The sequence below is a fragment of the Equus caballus genome, chromosome 18, assembly GCF_041296265.1.
Source record: "Equus caballus isolate H_3958 breed thoroughbred chromosome 18, TB-T2T, whole genome shotgun sequence".
NCBI lineage: Eukaryota > Metazoa > Chordata > Mammalia > Perissodactyla > Equidae > Equus > Equus caballus.
The window spans coordinates 20197040-20218721 of NC_091701.1; the positions used below are offsets into that span (position 1 = coordinate 20197040).

Genomic DNA, 21682 nt, shown 5'->3' on the forward strand with positions numbered 1-21682 from the left:
AACAACCATTAAGCTGTGGAAGCTATCCTAATCAAATGATTAGTGAAGCTGGGCTCCCTGCCCTTTGGGCATCTTCCAAGACCACAGGCCCTCTGTGATGTGCCCAGCAGAAACACACAGCTAGAGCAGTGACACACTGATCCTGGCCCTGCAGACAATGGGAGGAAAGCCACTGGGCCAGTTCACTTATACCAGAGGAATAATGTAGCATTTCTAAGGAAAGAATCAATGCTGAGGTCTGAGGCAAGACTATCAGGGGGCTCCACGTTCCGCACCCAGCCCCTGAGAACTGACAGTGTGCGTTTGGGCTCAGGGTGGGTGGGTTTTCATTTGAAAACCATGAACATCTGTGGAAGTTATTATCACTACCACTACCCTTCATGAACTTGAGGAAGAAATGCCCTGCAGGAGAGATGCCCTCTGTTAATCCCATCTGATGACATTTCTTCCAAAAAAGATCCTGACTTGGCAAGAGGAACTCAAGATAATGACCAGCCGTTTTGGAGTTAGAATCATAGAACTCAGAGTCACAGCTAAAAGGTTTCCAAAGTTGATCTGAGCAACCCTTGCATTTTTCAGTGACCTATGCCCATGTAAATGAATTGCCAGGTCACCTGGAGAGCCAGTGGCACAGCCAGGACTCAGCTCTAGCCATCTTAGCTCCATATGCTTTTTCTGGAGTACCGTGCTGCCTCAATCATAACCTTTCCCAGCTTCATTTGGGCCCACCTACCATAAAAGCGGCATCTGTATTTTAATGCATTTTACAGTGAACTCAAATTCTTTTTGCTGGATCTTGTAGATGCTACAACGTTTGCTGAAATGAGGACTCCAAGGAGCAACCCTGTCCAGAGTTGGAACTTGCTTCCTAAATTGTGAGACTTGGATGATGAGAGTGAGATAAGACAGCCAGCTTGATCTCAAGATGGGTGGATTTTGAAAGGGTAAAATAAAATGCTAAACACACACACACATAAACCACCAGTTGGCTGAGGAAGATACTCAGTGTGCCCTGAACTGCCATGCTTTCTTTGCTGAGAGGCTCCACTATTCTAGGAGAGGTGCTAGCACAAATGACTCCACCCTGCACAGGATTGTGGTCACTTGAAGTGAGATGGATCTGGTACAAGTAAGACAGATGTTCAGTCAGATGTATCAGAAGACCATGGACACAGTAATTGCAAGTGACATGAGTGAAGGTTACTATAGGCAGCTTCTGGCCATTGTGGGCTAGTGGCAGGGATTTTTTTCAATGAATGAAGCTGTTTAAAGTTGGTCCTTCAAAGCAATGGCTGACCTGCATGCAGCAGTATCAGTCATCACCTAACCAAACCTTTTTACTAAGGACTGTGTCAAGGTGATGTGCTTGGTTTGCACATGTGATTATTCCTGTAATTCCAATGTTATTTTTTCTCTATACACAATCAGTGCAAAGCCATATCACAATGATGTTGTAATAATGTAATGTTTATAAAGCATAATTCTTACTGCTGTTACTGTAGTCAGTATACCAAATTGAATAACCCAACAATCTCTAGAAAAGTATGGGGGGGGCATAGGACAAAAACTTTATGACATTGGATTTAGCAGTGATTTCTTAGATATGACACCAAAGGCACAGGTAACGAAAGAAAAAGTGGACAAATTGGACTTCATGAAAATTAAAAAATGATGTGCATCAAAAGACACTATCAACAGTGAAAAGGCAACCCATAGAATAGGAGAAAATATTTGTAAATCAGATATCTGATAAGAGTTTAATAACCAGATATTGAGAACACCTAAAACACAACAGCAACAAAAAATAATTCAAAAACAGGCAAAAGACTTGAATAGACATTTCTCCGAAGAAGATATAGGAATGGCCAATAAGTTCATGAAAAGATACTCAGCATTACAAATCATTCGGGAAAAGTAAATCAAAACTACAATGAGATACCACCTCACCCCCATTAGGGTGGCTACTGTCAAAAAACAGAAAACAAGTGTTGGCAAGGATGTGGAGAAATTGGAACCCTTGTACACTGTTGGTGGGAATTTAAAATGGTACGGCCACTGTGGAAATCAGTATGGCAGTTCTTCAAAAAATTAAAAATAGAATTACCATATGATCTTGCAGTTCCACTTCTGGGTATATTCCCAAAAGCATTCAAAGCAGGATCTCAGAGAGATGTTTGTACACCCATCTTGATAGCAGCATTATTCACAATAGCCAAAAGTTGGAAACAACCCAAATGTCCGTCAACAGATGAATAGATTTTAAAAATGTGGTATATACAGACAACGGATTATTATTCAGTCCTAGAAAGGAAGGAAATTCTGACACATGCTAGAACAGGATAAACCTTGAGGACATTAGGCTAAGTGAAATAAGCCAGTCACAAAAAGACAATAGTGTATGATTCCACTTATTTGAGGTACTTAGAGTAGTCAAAATCATAGAGACAGAAAGAGTAGTGGTTGCTGGAGGTTTGAGGGGAGAGGAGAATGGAGAATTACGTTTCGTGAGTATGGCGTTTCAGTTTTACAAGATGAGAAGACTTATGGATACGGATAATGGTGATGGTTGTACAACATTATGAATGTATTTAGTACTACTGAGCTGTACACTTAAAAATAGTTAAGATGGTAAATTTTATGTTATGTGTATTTTTCCGCAATAAAAAAAATTGGGAAAAAGTGGAAGGCATGCTTTTAAAAATCCATTTTAAAAATAATTTTACTCCTGTTTAAAGCCAAATCTGGCTGCCGAACTGATACCAAAAATATAAAACAAAGGCTATCTACTTTAATAAAAATAACTTGTTGGGGCCGGCCCCGTGGCCAAGTGGTTGGGTTCGTGCACTCCACTTCAGCAGCCCAGGGTTTTGCCCATTCAGATCCTGGGCGGAAACATGGCACTGCTCATCAAGCCACACTAAAGCAGTGTCCCATATGGCGCAACCAGAAGGGCCTACAGCTAGAATATGCAACTATGTATTGGGGGGCTTTGGGGAGAAGAAGACAAAAAAAAGAAAGAAGATTGGTAACAGATGTTAGCTCAGGTGCCAATCTTTAAAAGAAAAAACTTATTTTCTGTTTTGTGGTGATTGTGTGCATGTATGTGTGGCAGATTTTCTAGTATATATTATGTAATTTCAGTTCTTTGCTATTTTAAGTTAAATAAGTGATTTTTACTGAATAATGCCCATTTGGCAGTTTATAGTATACTCGTGTAGTAGTGCATTAGTTTTCTTTTGCTGCTTAGCTTATTACCACAAACTTACATGCTTAAAACACCCAATTATCGACTCACAGTTCTGTAGATTAGAAGTTAGGGTAGGCTCAGCTGAGTTCTCTGTTTAGGGTTTCACAAGGCTGAAATCAAAGATGTTGACCGGGCAGGGCCCTTACCTGAAGACTCTGGGGAAGAATTTGCTTCCACGCTCATTCCATTTTTTGGCAGAACTCAGTTCCTTGCACAGTAGGTCTGAGGTCCACGTTTCCTGGCTGACTCTTGGCCAGTGGCCACTCTGTTCCCAGAGGCTCTGCAGTTCTCACACAGTCCCTCCATCTTCAAAGCCAGCAATGGTGTGACAGGTCCTTCTCACCCTTTGAATCTGACTTGCCCTTCTCAGCTTCTCAGGGGCTCCCTTGCTTAGGCCAGACCCAGCTGAATTATCTCTGTATCTTAAGATCAACTGACTTGGGACTTTAATTACATCTGCAAAATCTCTTCACAACCTTACTGTAGATTAATGTTTGATTAAATAACCAGAGAATGGGAATGTCGGGAGGCCAACTTTAGAATTCTGTCTACCACAAGTAGTATTTGATCCACAGCAAAGGGTTTTTTATTGGTGTGATGTTAAGTTTTTTTAATAGAAAGTTTTCTACCCTTGACACTTAACAATCGTAACGGATTAAAGCAGAGGACAGGAGTAAGTCACAAATTCTTTTTCCTTCTGCCGCCTTAGAATTCATTTATTCATGTGCATTTTGCTGGTATTCATCTATCAATTTTCCCCCACTTTTTTTTTCTTCTAAGCCCTTACTCTGTGTAGCATATTTCTTTTAATTTTATTTTTAGATGTGAGTTACAGTCAGAAATCCTTTTGAACAAATTAGAGAAGAGCGTAAATAGAAACAGAAGAGACAGTACCAACATACAGAAGCTCTCTTAGGCAGCCCTGCCATGTGTGCATGTGTGTATGTGTGCGTATATATGCTGTTTTGTTCTCTATAAGAAATGGAAACTCACTTTTCTATTTTCCCTTTGTGGTTTTTACTTATATTTTGTAGTATGGGTAACCCACAGTCGAAATCCCAAGAGTACAGTGCTTCTTATCTCAAGAACTTTGGGCTTATAATGGGGGATAGGACACACTGGTGCTGCAGATTCTCGTTTCTGTTGGTTCTGAAAGGAAGGCCTTTTTGATGTTAGAATGAAATGGAGGCTTTTTTCCATATGTGAAGCATACTTATCTAGGTATTAAGCATTTTTTTTCTATTTTATGTTTGATACCAAACTGGCTCCCTGGTTGTAATGAGTGTAAATGATAGATACCTGGACCTTGTAATGTTCAGGGTTGGAATTAGAGAGGTAGATTAGAAGGAGGTGAGAGGAAGGAAAACATGTTTAAAAGCTCTGTGGCTCTGGTTCACGGGCACTTCAGCTTCTTTTCCAAACCAATGCTTGGTATCAGAAACTAGAGCTGGTTGCCCGAGTGGGTTCCTCAAACATGTGATTGATGATGTGGCAGTTGTACTGAACATGTGTTGGAACTTTGCCTTCTTTTCTTCATTTCTGCTTCATTGCCTTATCCTAGACCAGGCAAATAGGATTCTGTCACTAATAAACTGGTGATGTATTTCATACAGTGCTGAAAAGCCTCAGTAGATAGGTGGCTGCACTCTGAGTCAATGTGATGTGAAACATTCTCCTTAGTAAGCTTGGAACTGAGCACAGCTGCTTAAAATTCCTCAGGTTTTTTATGGGGTTTTCCCCCCCCAACCTTGGCTAAAGTATAATATATTATAAAATACTGAAGAAGTATATTTTATTTTGCTACTATCTAAAAAGTTAACTTACAAATTCTATTTAGCTCAATTTACACAAAAATTGTTTCCATTTGCTCACTTAAAGGAAATGCCAACCCACAGAAGGATTTTAAGAAATCTTCTACAAGTGTGCTTCTGGGAGGAATCAGTACTTTTTTCCTTGAAACCAACTTTGATTTCCTCATTTTCCATTCTTTGTGGAGTTAGTTTCTCTGTGGTCTAGGATTATGAATTAAGAAGCAAACATTCTGTTTCAGCATGAAATTTAATGCAAATCTTTCTTGTGTATTCAGCGGCCATTGCAGCCATTTGGACAGACAGGAAAGAGGTCTAAGGTATAGTAAATATTTTGTGCTGGCATGCCAAGGGCCTCCTTCATGCTTGACGAATCCTTGTTTTCATATGGCGCTGCATTCAGTTTAGTTTTGTCATGTTTTGTTTGGGGCAGAAAGCTTATTTTGTTTTATTTGGGGTTTTTGTCTTGCCTAGTTGCTTTTGTGCATTGCTTTTATATCTTTAATGGTTCTTTATCTATAGAGAATGGCTTTCTCACCATTCTTTGGGTTTTGAAATTGGGATTATTCTCATTCTTGCTATTGCTATAATTTTCAAAACTGCAGTTGTTTGTTTTCCCCCCTAACAAAGGATTTTACTGGTTTTTAATGATATATTTAACTTGCACATTTCACCTCCATCTCTACGTGGCAGAAACTGCTCATAAAGGAACTTAAGAAACTCTAGGGGGCTTTTGTGAATGCCCTAGATTTGTGAAATATAGTGTTAATTTTAAATACTTTTCTCTAGTCAAGCTCAAAGTTAAAGCTAGTTCGGAGCCTTGCAGTATGTGAAGAATCTCCACCACCCCCTACAGCAGAGATATCACAGGAGAACCAGGTAAAAAAACAAAAACAAAAATAAATTATTTAAAGACATGGTGGAATAACCTGCTTCCTGGACAATATTTTTTCATAAGGTTAAATAAAAGTTGTATGTGCATGTACGTGTGTTATGTTTGTTTTTACTAAGTGAAACTGATTTGAGAGTACTTGCCACCCACGATACAGATGTGAGAAAACCTTGTTACTTCAATCAAAGTCTTAGTGCAGTGATTTATCTCTGGAAATACTTAGGGATCACATAATTAACTGGGAATGTGGCTTTAAGGGAATTACAAATTATTATGGAAAAGTTATAAAATAATTAAAGTAATACTTCCAGTTAATGTAATTGTGATGAAACTTACCCTTTTGATTTTGGCCTTTAGAAATTTGTCAAACACGCTTGTGTGTGAAGAAGAGACTACCTAAACTTCTGCTTGATTTAACCTTTCTTAACCTGAGTGCATGGTGAAGCCAGTTTTCATGTGAGCTTGGCTCTGATATTCTCTAATACTTCTGATTCCTCTTCTCTCTATGCTTGTAAAATGTAGAACTACTGAGGTTCAAACAAACAGTTCAGTTTGTCTTTTATATTCTTTTTAATGCTATGACTCTTCTGTTAATTTCAGCTGTGGATTGATCTTTGTCTTATGTTACATTTGGACACTTGTACGTAAATATTTTTGGACCCTCTCCCAATGTTTATCAGTGTGATAACTTGAGCTGTTAGAGACTTATTCTACTTTTTAAGTTTCAGCACCCTAAAAATCCCCCTGTATCCCAACAATTCATTTCCAAAGATTTGAGACAGCTTTGTGGTTAAGAAGCCATGACTGAAAAAGGGGCGGGGGGGAGCCATGACAGGTTGTATGTCTTTTTTTTTAAATAAATTCCAGTTGTACATTTATTGATGCAAGCAAAGACTTTATGCTTTGCCTTCATTTAGAAGATGATGCCCTCAAAAGCCTACTATAGATACTGAAGATAATTGTCGCATATTTAGAATATGTTCTGTTTTTATAAAGTTCTACCCCTCTTTGTTTCTAAAATGGAAGAAAAGGAAGGTTTTTAAAATAGATTATTTATTGTCAATGAAAAATACTTTAAAAATCACAAATTTCCTTTGAAATTTGTTCGAGTGTCAGGATCACAGCGTTCAAAATTTATTTGTGATTTTTATTTAAAATTTAACTACATAAATAGAAGATAACTATGTATTTATTCCATAAAGTAGATATCTTTTAGCAATAAAATAACAGACTTTCTAGCAGAAAACAGAAATAGAGTGAAAGTATTTTAGTAAGAACTGTTGCCTGGAGAACATTTTCAAATGTTAACCTTTGGCTTTTGCACTGTTGTTGATAAGGCTGAAGAGTTATGATACACTGAAAATAATTCAATAAAATTGTTTTTTAAAATAGCAGTTTTAAAATGTTCTTTTGTACAAATCAGAGTAAAGAATACATCTGTTCAAGATGGAGTGGTGGGCAGTGTCATGTTTTTTGAAAACTCACTTCTTCCTTCTGTTGACCAAAATGTTACACCGTCTTAGCCTCATGGAATAATTAGTCCAAGGAGATTGAGGAAATGAGAAGGATCAGATATTCATAAGGCTGTTAATCCAGAAAAAGTGCATTCTTTTTGAGAAAGACTGTAACATGATCGTTAGTTTTATTCAGTACATTTTACCTATCTGAAAAATATTCGGGGAAGGAATTCTTATACTACTACATAAATTTGGCTAGTGAAATTTATATGAGAAAAAAATTAATATCAAGAGTGTTGTATATTAATGTATATATTATTTGTCACAGATAACGGTTTCTGTGTTTATAGTTCAAAAAGCTGGGTTATAGCATATGGGTAATGAATAAGGTCGTTATGTCAGAATTCAGTTATTCCACTTAAAACCTTCTTTCTCAACTTCTCTTGGATACAATAAATTTTTTCTTTTGGGATAATAACCTGTTATTACCCTCTTTGAACAAAAGATGCTCCTTTTAGTAGAAAGTATTTTTCTAAGCCTCAAGTTAACTAAATTGCACCTGAATGAGAATTGGAAAGTAAATTATCTCTCATGAAATGTGCTAGTATCTAATCCTTGATGGTGAGAGTCTTTCCAACTAATAATGCTTGCTTCAGAATGTGATTTTGAAGGAATTAATCTGAAATAAAACTCATTATTCAAAAGGTTGAGAGGCAATTAAAAGAGAGATTTCACTTGTGTCTGATGAGAGCTTAGAAGAGGGAAGTGACCTCAATAACAGATGTCAATAACAGAGTGAAGAGTAAAGGAATTACAGCTTCCTATGGAGATGTTGCTATCATTCCAGTTATTTATAGTCAGAAGAGTTCATGTATAAGGACTTCAGCATTTAAAATATGTCTCCTTTATTTGCTACTGAAAACGAGGCCCCAGTACCAACCGAAGACAGGCCTCAGGACATTAAGCCTAGATTTTTAAATACAGTTCATCTTGATAAAATAGCTTAATATCTGTAATTAAAATGTGTGGCTTTAGGAGGAGAATTTAAGAATGAAATCGATAGTCACTTGAAATGCCTTTTAGTGGAAGTCTAAATGTGAAATCTCTTCTTCGAACCTGGATTTCATAGAGTATCCTTGAGTAAGAGGAGTAGAAGCTGTAAGTCAGGAAAACTTCAAAGTATTCCACTTCTGAAACAGTTCTGTGATTCATTTTTAGATATCTGTTTTACAGTTATGAAAAGAATAAAGAAAGTGGATTAGAAAATGAGTCATAATAAGAAAAATGACTTACCAGTTGATGAGAGTATGAAGTTGATGAATATATGAAGTTTGGTAAGCAAGACAAAGGAGGGCTTAAAGCAAATTTCATCAATTTAGCTAACATTGCCAGTGCCTAGCTTTTGCCCTGTATTATGAGCACGCATTTGAGCTGAGATGGAAGCAGAATTGGAAAGAGATAAAAATAGGAGTCAGCAGCCCTCTAGGAAAAATATATATATATTTGATCTGAAATTCTTCCGCCAAGTACTATTTCAGAAAAAATTATGTGGGGTAAAAATGTTTAATAGAAATATTGGTGGCTGCAAGTTTAAGAATCCCGAAATTTATTACTCCTTTGATATTGATTTATTGAACCTACTGCCATCACCAGTGATCACCTGGAAAAGTAAAGTAATTGTCTAATAGTTTTTCATCACTAAAGAACAACAGTAAAATTTAGTCTAAAAATAGGCTACACTTTATCTTAGTAGAAATGGTCTGAAAGTTATTCTGCCTTTCTTTATAGCTTTGCCTAAATAACAGAGCTACATGATTTTTACCTTTTTGGGCTTTATGAATTAATTTCCAGTAGTTCCTTTGGGTTCCAAAATGCATGTAATAAAATTGTTGTAAAAATGAAATGTAGAATTAGTTTTCCTTTTCAGTCTTGTAGGATATGGTTACTTTACATTTAAATATTACGTATAAGGAAGGAAAACAATCTTGTTTGAAATCTTTCTAAAATTTTGTGGCGATTGAAAGAGGAACAGTGATATATAAATCTAAAATGGGAAATAATCAGGGTCGGGCCCAGTGGCGTAGCAGTTAAGGTTCCCACGCTCCGTTTCAGCAGCCCAGGGTTTGCTGGTTCCAATCCTGGGTGAGGACCTAGCACTGCTTATCAAGCCATGCTGTGGCAGGTGTCCCATATATAAAGTAGAGGAAGATGGGCACAGATGTTAGCTCAGGGCTAATGTTCCTTGAAAAAATAAATAAATGAATGAATGAATGAATAGATAAGTAAAAATAAAAATAGGAAATAATCAAAGCCATGTGGATTTGGTTTTGGAAAAGTTGTGCTTGAAGTTTTGGATAGGAAAAGAATAGGGGAATATGAGATTATAATGAATACTCAAAAAAGTATTTTTTATTAAGTGTTGACACACACATTCCTCTTGTCATGATTGATGCATCATGCTTTTGTTTGACTGAGGCATCTCCATTGCAAAAATAGGTTAAGGTCCTTGGTTCTGGTCCTCCAGAGGTTTTACAAGTAGATACATTTAAACTATTATAAAAAGCATTTATTTTATCTGAAAAATTTTTCAGGATATGTTTTGTTCGATATAGTCAACTCAAAACATTAATTTTAACATTTCTTACCAAGGCTTTGATAAAAGTGGTAAAAATATTTTTAAGTTACTCTAGTTTGAAGAATCTTATTGAATAAAATAAAAATCTTTCTCCTTTTTTCTCCATGCAGTTTTGTGTTACTCAAAAAATAACAAATATGTGGTATTAACTGAATCACTTTGTATTTTCATTTAATAACTGATTGTACCTTTCAACAGGAGAAAATTCAGATCCAGTTAACACAATCATTTGAAAAAGAGGAGAAGCCCTCAAAAGATGAAGCAGAAAAAGAAAAAGCCAGTGATAAGTTGCCCAGAAAAATGTTATCAAGAGGTTTGCAATTTATTTGTTTTTTAAACAAAATTTTCGTTTCATCGTCAATAATTCCATCTTTTACCCCTTGAATAATTATATATACTATATCTGTATTAAAAAATGATACAGAATAGACTGAAGGGACAAGATAGTACTTGCTCATCTAGGCAAAATGATGCAAGATTTCTGAACATCAGTAAGATGCTTTAGCCAAAAAACTGCGATACATGCCAGAGTTGCTGAGGAAGATAACTGTCTTCATCTCTTATTGGTCTGTCACTCCTATTGAAATAATGGAATCACTATAATTTGAATATTGATTCCACTAAAAATATTAGTCTTCTCTAATTCCTTATGATACGAAGAGCTGATGCCAAAATATTCAGTATCCTGTAAGAATATTCCTAGAAACCCAGAATGTTTATCTTTTATAATAAATTTTAAGGGACTTCACCTTCATCTAGCGTTGCAAGTCTATAAAAATGCTTTTTAATGTATAAACCCAGTTATGTTAACCAGTATTATGAACATTAGAAAGATAATACATTTGAGGGGAAGAAATAAACATGAATATTTGGAAAAATATTTTTGAAAGCAAGCCTTAGGTGATAGACGTGATCAAATCTAATTAAATAAATAATCTCTCAGAACTAAAATTTCTATCTGCCTCCAAATTATAGCCTCCACTTATATTCGTAACTGAACTAAGCTGTTAATTTTTCACTTAAGGAGGCATTTTTGAGCATGAGGATTATGGTGAGTATATAAAAGAATGCTTAAAGAATTCAGAGTAACTTAAATTGGCACATTTGAGAGTTTTTCTTTTTAATGTGCACGTATATGCAGTTATATAAACCCATGTCATGCTCGTTATATGGGAGTAGAAAAATTGTGGTCATCTGAGTTCATCATCAATTCCCTTTTCCTACTTTGTTAGTTTTTTTCAATGTGGGACATCTCATTTTATTTAAGATATGCATCATGTGTAAAAGGGAAAGGGATTTGTTTTCAAACAACTTTATACTGGGTTTTTGTGTTGTTGTTTTTTTAGATTCCAGTCAAGAATACACTGATTCAACTGGCATAGATCTACATGAATTTTTAGTAAATACATTAAAAAACAATCCCAGGTAAAAATTAAATTTTTAAGGTTTACCTTGCTTCTAGAGTACCGTAGTTTTGCTTTATATGTTTTTATTACTGAGTTAGGATACTAGAATAAGATTGCAATATTTGAAGTACACAGAAACATTTTAGTTTCTTAGGGCTAAGATGTTGTTGGTCTATATGCACATGTATAAATATCTTTTTGCATTGTGTATGTCGCCATGATATAAAAATAATTCGTACTCTCTGTAGGAATTTTGGGAAATACAGAATCACCAAAATATTTTGACTTTTAATTGAGATAGATATCATTGATCATGAAAGTAAGAGAAAAACGTATCTCATGATAATACACTCAACCAAATAAGAACATGGCGTATTCGTTTATAACAAGTTTTTGAACTTAGTTAAATGCAGAATTTTTGTTCCTTCTTGCTTAGTTTATAAACCTTCAACCCAAAGATTTTTAAGGTGCTTATTTGAGTCACTACTTTAACTAATTGTGAAATCCTTTGTGTTGCCCGGGTGCTAGATAGATTTTAACTTTTTGGCAAGTCATTGGCACCTTTGAGGCATTCTCCCCACCAAAAGGCTTATCCACAAAATATCTGACCAGTACTTTCATGGAGTAGAAGACTCCAAGGTCAAGAACTCTCCTAGATGTTAGCCTCCCAGAGCGCTGATTATTTTACATACATTGAAATAAAAATAAAAATCTCATTGGGTATGTGCCCATAGAAGAAAACGTGAACAGCTCTCTTCAGTCTCTCTGAGGCTTATCACATGCTTCAGGATAGACCTTTGTTTTCATTCAAGATTTACTGTGTTCAGTCCCATCTTGATTTTCTTTTTTACATTTGATGTAAACCCCAAAAGGATAACCACCAAAATGAAAAGTGTTCTCCTTGTAATAGAAGCTAAAGGAGTATATGTATATGGTTGAGGAAGAAGACAGTCAACTCTGCATGACTTTCCTTGAGCATCTAGCATATGCTAAGCGTTGTGCTAAACATTGTAGATATGAAGATGAACAAGATATAATCTTTAACCCTAAAATATTCACTGTCTCTGTGCTAGAGAAACACACAATATATAATTAAAATAGAATAGATGTTGTAAAAGAAATTTTGCAAGGTGCTATAAAAACACTGAAAGGATTTGGGAGAGCTTCACTGAAAAGGTAATGCTTGAGCTGAGTCTTGAATTCAGAGTGCTTTAAATGGTAACTGTCCATACAGAGAAGCATGAGAAAGGCATTCTAGATACAGACAAGAGCATTGCCAAGGCATGGTAGTGTGAGAAAAGAAGTGGTATATCCAAGGAAAGACAAGATTGTGCACTTTGGCTCTAGCAGGGAAGTATATGGCATTGATTCTAGAAAGTAGTGAGGAAGGTGTTGATGAGGTATGAAGACAGATCATATCCAGTTGTCCTCAACCTAGGATAGCACCAACACACTGGGGTGTTGGGTCCCAGTGAGTGTAGAGTACTACTGGAAAGCCAGGGATGCTAAAAAGATCTGTAAGATCAACAATGAAAAATAGTCTTACTTGAAATGCCAATGGTGCACAATTTGAGAAATACTGAGTATGGTGTGCTAAATTGAAGAATAATTAGAGGATTTTGAATAGGGTAATGCCATAATGGATTTGCATTGTAGAAAGGTTATTTCAGCAGTGAGAGGCCAAGATCATAAGGAAAGAGTGGATAGGAGACCATAGAGAAGAATAGAGAGAAAAGGACACGTTTGAAAGATATTTAGGAAATACCCTGGCAGAACTTGGTGATCATTTGGATATGGAAGGGTAAAGGAGCAATAGAGTAGAAGAAAATAGCTACTAGGTTTCTGGCTGGGCTGACAGATAGTTCCATTAACTGTGAAAGTAAATAAGGGGCAAGCCTGATAGAATAGGGCATGTTGTATCATAAATAAGTATGGTTTTGAGGTGCCTGATGGAAAGCCGGGAGATGAGGTCTGTCCGAAGGTAAAAAGGCTCTGGTTTTCAAGTAAATGAGCCATCCAGATTCAAGAATCATCAGTAGAGGTGAAGCTTGCTATGGGTGAGTTTACCCAGAGAGATGAAATAAATGGCAAGACAAAATTCTATGGAAAGACAGTATTTAAAAGGTAGATGAGAAGAAGAAGAGACTGAGTCCTACAGATATCAGAAGAATCATGAGGGCATTTGTCTTAGAAGGCAGCCAGGGGGGAATAGTTTCATGGAAAATAAAATAACAGGGAGATGAAAATAGAAGTACCAAAAACAATCCATTAGATTGCTAGGAAGTTGCTGGCCATTTTAACAAGCTTCTTCATTTGGTGTAGGATGGTGGGAAGCACAACTTAGTGGGTTGAGGAATAACAGGGAAGGTAGATAATACATAGCCAGTTTAAGTAAAACGAGATAGGATCCTAAACAGGCAGAATTTTTCTTTCTTCTGAATGTGTAGGAGAGACATCAATAAGGACAAAGATTAGAAATCTATTTTTATGCTTTCTAAAATATTTTTCTATTGTGCAGTTCTCTGTTTTCCTCTACAAATGCAAAAGTTTTTAAGTTATCTGCCTATGCATTTTTAAAGTGTACAATTTAATAGTTTTTAGTATATTCATAGATCTGTGCAACCAACACTACAGTCAATTTTAGAACTTTTTCATCACCCCAAAAAGAAATCCCGCACTCTTTTGCTGTTACATTTCTCATCCCCAAGCCCTAATCTAGTTTGGTTCTACTGATTTCCCTGTTTTGGACATCTCATATGAATGAAATCATATATATGTGGTCTTTTGTGACTGGCTTCATTCACTTATCATATTTTCAAGCTTCATCCGTGTTATACCATGTATCAGTACTTTATTCCTTCTGTGTATATGTTTTTATTTAAATTAATATATAGGTGAATAATTCATGTAGTGGCTAATGATAAGTTATTACTAATGTCAGTGTGGATTAGGAAATGTCGCTGATTGAATTTTGTGAGAAATCAGATTTGCTTCATTGATGGCTCAGTGTTCCCTCAATGAAACACACAATTAATTACCAGATGTACATGTTACGAAATTAGTCAGAAATGTGGCAGATTTCCACTAAAGCTTTCAAGATGTTAAGCAGGTTTATTTTTAGTGCTATAAAATTTAGTCACCCTTTCATTTCAAAATTTTTCTTCATATCGTTACATCTTTAGCTTCTTCTCAGCCCACTTCAGATGTTAAATAATACTTTATCTGGAATTCCTGTTTGCAAGAAATATTTTCAGAGGCTACACTAACTACTCATTACTGAATTTAGAACCTAGGAACCTGAAGTTGTTCTTGATAGAGATTACACTCACTGACATGATGTTGTACCCTTTTTTGTGTTGATTTTATACTCATTTTGTGTAAATTCCATATGTACTAAAGACATAAGGATAATACGGGTAACTGTATTAAATCTCTAATGGAGGGGAACAACCCCATGGATTAATCCTGGGAATGGATGTTTTTTAAGTTATTTGTTTTGTTCTGGGGAACATTGTGTAATTGCTCTGTGTTTGAAATACTTTCTAAAATTGCTTTTATTAGAGATAAGGTTTAAGTAATTTTATTTCTTATCTATTATGGATATTTGACCAAGATCACATGGAACACTGGGAAGGGGGTGGTCAGATGGAAGTGTTATTGGTTTCTTCTTTTTTCTTTGCCACTGGGTATACTAGCTACACACACTTTCTCTAAAGTTAGTTCTAGTGTAATGACTAGAACACTGATAACTAAAAGATTGTTGCTTCTTCATTTTAACTTTAGGCAGTAGTTTATTGATCTTTTTTTTTCCTGAGGAAGATTGGCCCTGAGCTAACATCTGTTGCCAGTCTTCCTCTATTTTTTGTACATGGAATGCCACCATGGCATGGCTTGAAGAGCAGTGTGTAGGTCCGCACCCAGAATCCGAACCCACAAACCCCGGGCCACCAAAGTGGAGCGCCTGAACTTAACGGCCATGCCACTCCGCCATGCCACTGGGCCAACCCCTAGTTTATTGATCATTTTGATTGAGATCCTTATTTTTATTATTTAATAATAGACAGCATGTATTGGTTCCTTGTAAAGGTTATATAATAACAATTTCGATAAGTGTGACGACTTTTAGGTTCATGTGCTAAACCTTATGCCTTAAGAAAAGTAATTTGTGGATCTGTTAGAGTCCTATATGTAGTGCTTCTATAAAGGATTATTGATTTTTAACTTAGGACCATTACCAAAGTATCTAACTTTGATTATAGATTTGAAAATTTAGAAGCTTGGACTAAGCTATAGTGGATAAAATGCAGGAAGTGTACATCTTAAGAATTTAAGGGAATTATCAGCCTTATTTTTCTAACAAGTTCTACTTTTTAGTAACTAAAAGTTTGGTAAACGAAGCAGGGGAACTTAATTTAAATAAACTGGTCAAGATAATAGTAGAAAGTCCTCTGCAATCTATAGATCTACATGTGAAAGTAAGAAAAAAGCCTTAATTTGTATCAATGGCTAGTAAAATTGTTATAATTTGTTTTCTTTCATGGAGACAACAGAAATTTCTTTTTATTGGCAGTACATTCACTGAAGAGCGTTTCATATATCGTATGCCTGTTGTTTAGCTCAAAACACAGGAAACCAATTTAAATGCACCATTTCGTGAACGCTGAATAAATTGCCTGCCTCCGATTCCTTTTTTTTTTCCTACCATAAGTGAATAAAATGTATCGGGAAAGTTACTGAAAAGTATATCATCTCAAGATAAATTGACCCTAAAGAGTTAAAAGAAAAGGAGGTCTTATAGTTAAATAAATAATTTTTTTGCATGGGGGAACCTTATGAAGTAAAAATTCATTGTCTTCCCCCTAGAATTTAAGGAAAATAAATGTTAAAAGACCTTCTGGATGAAATAATTTGATTAACTTACTCCATGCAAATATATTTGTTGAGCACCTCTATATAGAGTCCAAATAACTATATAATGATAGTTGTGATAAATGCTATTAAAGAAAAGTATAAAAGAAACAAGTTTTAAGAAATAATATGATAAGTTGTTCCAGGCAAAGGAAAGAGCACGTTCAAGGAACCTGAGAAAGGAAGGGGCTTGGCAAGTACAGAGATAAGCCGAGATGATAAAAGTTTTGTGAGTAAGGGGCAGGAGATGAGGCTAAAGAGGTAGGTAAAGACCCGACCATGCCTGCCTTCTAGGCCATGTTACAGATTGTCAGTTCTAACCTAAGAGCGGTGGGAAACCAGTGATAAATATTTAACCAAGGCAATGATGTGTGGTCACGTGTGTTTTTGAAAGATCTTGGATGCTCCAGGTAGAATAGATGAGAAAGAAAACAAGGGAAGAATAGAGAGAGACAGTATTCTACTATTGGAGTAGTCAAGCTAGAGATCCTGATTGCTTGGATCCAAGGTCGTGGCAGTGGAAATAGAAGAAAAATGGATAGAAGGTAGATAAAATTTGCAGTAGTAATTAAGTGCATAGGAGGGTTAGAAAACGGATTATAATGGGCCAGAGAAATGCTTCAAGCACAATATACTGGGTGGAAGGTGGTGCCACTTACTGAGATGGGGAAACTAAAGGAGAATCAGGTTTGGGGGCAAAATTGAATGTTGCTAGATTTGTTAAAATGTAATCCTGCTTTTACCTTTGGGTTTGACATCACCATGTAGGCATGTATTTCTCTTGATTTTTCAACTAATATTTTAAAAAGGATGGTGAAATATTACTCGGTTTTCTGAGACTTCTTTTGCGTAGAGGTAGAGGGAGGATCAAACTCCGGGCTGATGTGTAGACTTGCAGGTGACTTAGGCAGGGGGCACTGTCCTCTCTATTAGAATTTGAGAAGATCTACTTTGGAATTTCTTTGGGAGGGAAACGTTAACCTCTTGGCCTAGTTTTCTTGATCTGTAAAATTTCAGGAATAGGAGTGAATGATCTGTAAAGCTACTTCCAGCTTTAACATTATATGAGTTTTCTTTTTTTTTTCTCATGCACATGAAATTTCCAGTGAGTGCAGGAATACACTCTTGAGCCGTGTTCTTGGTGTGTGAACAGGGAGGTCCTTTGGGGAATGCTACCATGAATTTATTACACTCTAAGTGCGTGAAGTAATAGGACCCTAGTGGTCCAAAGGAGCACATGCAGGTACTCCCTAGAGTCCTTGTTTATTTTACATGTTGGAGGCCTTTGGTTCATTTTGACTTTTATGGGAAAAATTCCCAAAGTGTTAGAAACATATAGTAGCAATTTACGGAATGACTTGAAAAGTCTTCTCCTGAGTTAGTTAGTAATGTAGTTCATACTTTTCTTCTATAGTTCTATCTATAGACTAGCATTGGATTCCCATAGGAGTATTCCTGTCGTTGCTGGCATTGCGTGTTCTTTAGAGTACTGTTTCTATGGAGTTCAGCATAACAAAATCATGAGCCTAACTAAAGACGTCTGTTTTCCTGCTACCTCTCAGCTTACTGAGTAAGGAAGTAAAGACTAATACGAGGTTATTATCTATCTATTTGCAGAACAGGCTCCAATATAGTGATACTTAGCAGATCAAAATATCTCTCTTTTAAGGATGGCCACAAGTTGATAATTGTTGAAGTTGGGTAATGGTTACATTGAGGTTCATTACACTATTCTCTCTACATTTGTGTGTGTGTGAAATTTTCCATAATAAAAAATTTAAATGTTATCTTTCATTCTTTTAGAACATTACTTCTTTAGAAAGCATGTAACTATTCTAGCATCAAGCTTGTGATATTCCTGATGTGTTTTTAGGAAAAGAAATTTAGCAGTATAAATTCAACATTTATGATTATTTCAGTGTTAAGTGTTACATATAAGAGTCTTCATATTTTGTTTCAGGGACAGAATGATGCTGTTGAAATTGGAACAAGAAATTTTAGATTTCATTGGTAATAATGAGTAAGTCCTGATATTTAACAAGAAAACAAATTGTCATCACCGTTCTCCTTGATTTACTAAATTAGTTTTTCTTCTCCTTCTAGGTCTCCACGTAAAAAATTCCCCCCAATGACATCTTACCATAGGATGCTGTTACACAGAGTAGCAGCTTACTTTGGATTAGACCACAATGTTGATCAAAGTGGGAAGTCCGTCATAGTCAACAAAACTAGCAATACAAGAATGTAAGTATACAGAAATGCAGGTATATGTTATTTATATGTGTAATAATACTTTACCTTTCTATAGCACCTTTCTTCTGAGGTTTTCCATGTTTTAGCAGCCTAATTAAGCTTCATAATAACATATGGTCCTATATGATAGGGCCAAAAAATACATTTGGCTCACTAGATACAGAGTGCACCTGTCTAGACTGAAGTAAGGCAGATGAATGAGGACTGGTTTTAAAAAACCCTCGAACGTCATAATATCAGTAATATAACCATTCTCATGGATTTTTAAACTAATATAATTTAGATAGCAATGCCCAACGTCAGGGAAATTTGTTTAAAAAAAAAAAAAAGTGGGGCCGGCCCCGTGGCATAGAGGTTAAGTTCTTGTGCTCCGCTTCAGTAGTCCACGGTTCACAGGTTCCGATCCCAGTCATGGACCTACACACCGCTCATCAAGCCATTGCTGTGGTGGCATCCCACATACAAAACAGAGGAAGATTGGCACAGATGTTAGCTCAGGACTTATTTTCCTCACCCAAAAAAAAAAAGGCAAATTCTGACACCCTTACTTTTAATTAATCTATCAGTTTACCATTCTTTCCATCTGTGTTTTTACCCCATTTCTCCCATAAATCTCAAGAAGGTAGGACTGTTGGTTAATACAGTATTATCCATAATGTTGTGTCCCCATTCTGGGCTACATAAAATTTGCTGAGGAAAATTATAGGAGGAGACATTTGCTTTAGAAAGTGATAGCGAGGCTGGCCCCATGGCCAAATGGTTAAGTTCACGTGCTCCGCTTCAGTGGCCCAGAGTTTCTCCAGTTCAAATCCTGGGTATGGACATGGTACCACTTGTCAAGCCATGCTGAGGTGACACCCCACATGCCACAACTAGAAGGACCCACAACTAAAAATACACAACTATGTACCAGGGGGCTTTGGGAAAAAAAGGAAAAATAAAATCTTTTTTAAAAAGTGATAGCTTTATAGTGTTAGTAAAATAGATTGTCAGTGCTGGTCTTTGGGAGGCAAAGCCCCAAGGCAGAGGCATCTAAAATTGTAACGTGGACACAGCACCTCTTCTGCCTATTTGTAAAGCTAATCCTAAAGCAGCTTGTTGAGTTCAACTAAAATTTGTACTTTGGTAGGGATTTGCTTATCAAAAGCATTTTCTGTATCAATCTCACACGTGGCAGCAATGCATCTGTGGTAATGAGCTGCAGTCAACTTCAGGTGTCATAAATAATGCTTTTTAGTTCATTATTTTTCTAGCTTTCTTAAGGTAGACTTCTCTCAGGGTCTTATCTATGAACCATTCTGTTTGCGTGGTTATATTGAATTCGCTTATGTCACTTCTATTATAATGGCCCTTACACCTTATAGCTGCCATGTTGTTTGTTCAAACTAAGTTGATTTTCTTCCATTTCAAATAGTATTTTGTCAACTAAATAGATGTATGTATTTTTAAATGGTTGTTGCTACAACTAAACTTAAATTAATGAATATAGATGTCTTTGAACCTTTCCTTAGGGATTAAATTTTACCTGCAAATGTAAATCTGATTTAATTTTCCTCTTTCTGACCTTTAGTCTTTTTAAAATATCCTCATCAATTAGTTTTTTCCCAGTTAGTTATGTCATGGCTGAAGTAGGATAGTGACCATTAAATATTAGCTGGACGGAAGGTGAATTGAGCTCTAAATCATTTAACCAATACCTTTCAGTGTTACTCGGAGCTGCTGGATACCCAAGCACATGTACATTAGCAGGCATTTTGACTAACATTTTGACTGGTGACTCTCTAAGGTTTTCAATACAGTGTAACCTCAGTTATTTGAATGCTATGGATGTCGCAAAGCTTTAGGGTTCTCTTTATCAAGGTAATCAAAAGTTTAGCTAAACAGATGTTTATGATGTACTTGAAGAATGGATCAATAGCATAATTATAACTAGTCATTTCGGATCATTGAAGTTACACTGTATTCTTATTTTATATCTTCTGGAACATGAAGAAGATTGTAAATCAGAAAACCTTAGAGATCTGCTCCACACTGAATAAAACAAACTTACGTTTTCCTCATAGGCAGATTACCCGCTCCAGCCTTGAACCAGTAGTGTTGTGGATGTCAACAACCCGGTGCCCACTGGGGTGTCTCAATGGAGCGGGAAGGTGGCGATTGCAGGGCAGTAAATTCAGGCATCTATAAAAGAAAGAGGTAAGACAGTCTTAAGGTTAGCTGAAATGCCTGCCAATGCTATTTGATGTTTGGGAATCCAGCTGCTCTTAGAAAAGTTGCTAGGCCCTTGGTTAAACCTGATAGTTCACTTTGGAACAATAATCTCTCACCCAAGTACAAACTCCTTGAATAAGAAAATGTGACTTTAAACAACTAACAAAAATAGTTGCTATAAGTAAATGGGGCGATCATGTGACAGAAATAACAACATACTGCCATTGTCAGACTAAATAGACAATCATTCAAACTCCTAAAGAAAGCAGTCTTTTTCTAATCAGTTTGATCATGAAACTATTTTTATTCTTTTTATTTTTCTCTTTAGTTCTGTGTATGGCTTTATGTGGTTATCTACTCTCTGTTTCACTTATCTAAGTATATTTTAACATAGAGATCTACTTCAGCTTACTTAGATAATTTTCATTTTTAAATCTTCTTTTGCATACTTTGAGAGGTAGACACAATACTTTACTAAAAACTCACTATGTTAAAACAAATATTCAGAAGTGTTACTTGAATACCATATATAATGGAATATCTGGTCAAGATTGCTAAAAATGTCATTATTTGGTTTAGAAACTTCCCTGAGGTATTCATAATTAATATGTGACTGTATAATATATATTTAAACTATATGTAAAAAAAACTACTTAGGGGTTCAATTAGACTTTCTTTATAGCCTGTAAATATGTTTTTTATGTATTGTTTTAAAAGAGTAATTCTAATTTTATAATAGGATGGTATTAAATCACGTGTTGAATGAATTAATTTGTTAAAGCTGAAAGTATATTTAGAAAGTGAAATTTTACATAACTGTGATTTTCCAAGGGCCACAATCTTGTCTGTGTTCTGGATCTCAGTA

General features: G+C 35.9%; 1 protein-coding gene across 16 annotated transcripts in view; it reads left to right on the top strand.

Moving 5' to 3' along the window:
• The window catches only part of R3HDM1 (R3H domain containing 1), a 115026-nt gene that overhangs the window by 11058 nt on the left and 82286 nt on the right, over positions 1–21682 (top strand). For 6 of the 16 annotated variants that reach the window (XM_023622830.2, XM_014732445.3, XM_023622836.2 and 3 more), the window contains exons 3-8: positions 5334–5375; positions 5845–5934; positions 10238–10352; positions 11386–11464; positions 18314–18373; positions 18457–18597. In XM_023622830.2, coding sequence (XP_023478598.2) covers positions 5334–5375; positions 5845–5934; positions 10238–10352; positions 11386–11464; positions 18314–18373; positions 18457–18597 — 527 coding nt within the window. Of the gene's footprint in view, positions 1–5333; positions 5376–5844; positions 5935–10237; positions 10353–11385; positions 11465–18313; positions 18374–18456; positions 18598–20669; positions 20803–21682 lie in introns of all 16 variants that reach the window. The other 10 variants (XM_023622835.2, XM_070240773.1, XM_070240777.1 and 7 more) reach the window with 5 other exon arrangements.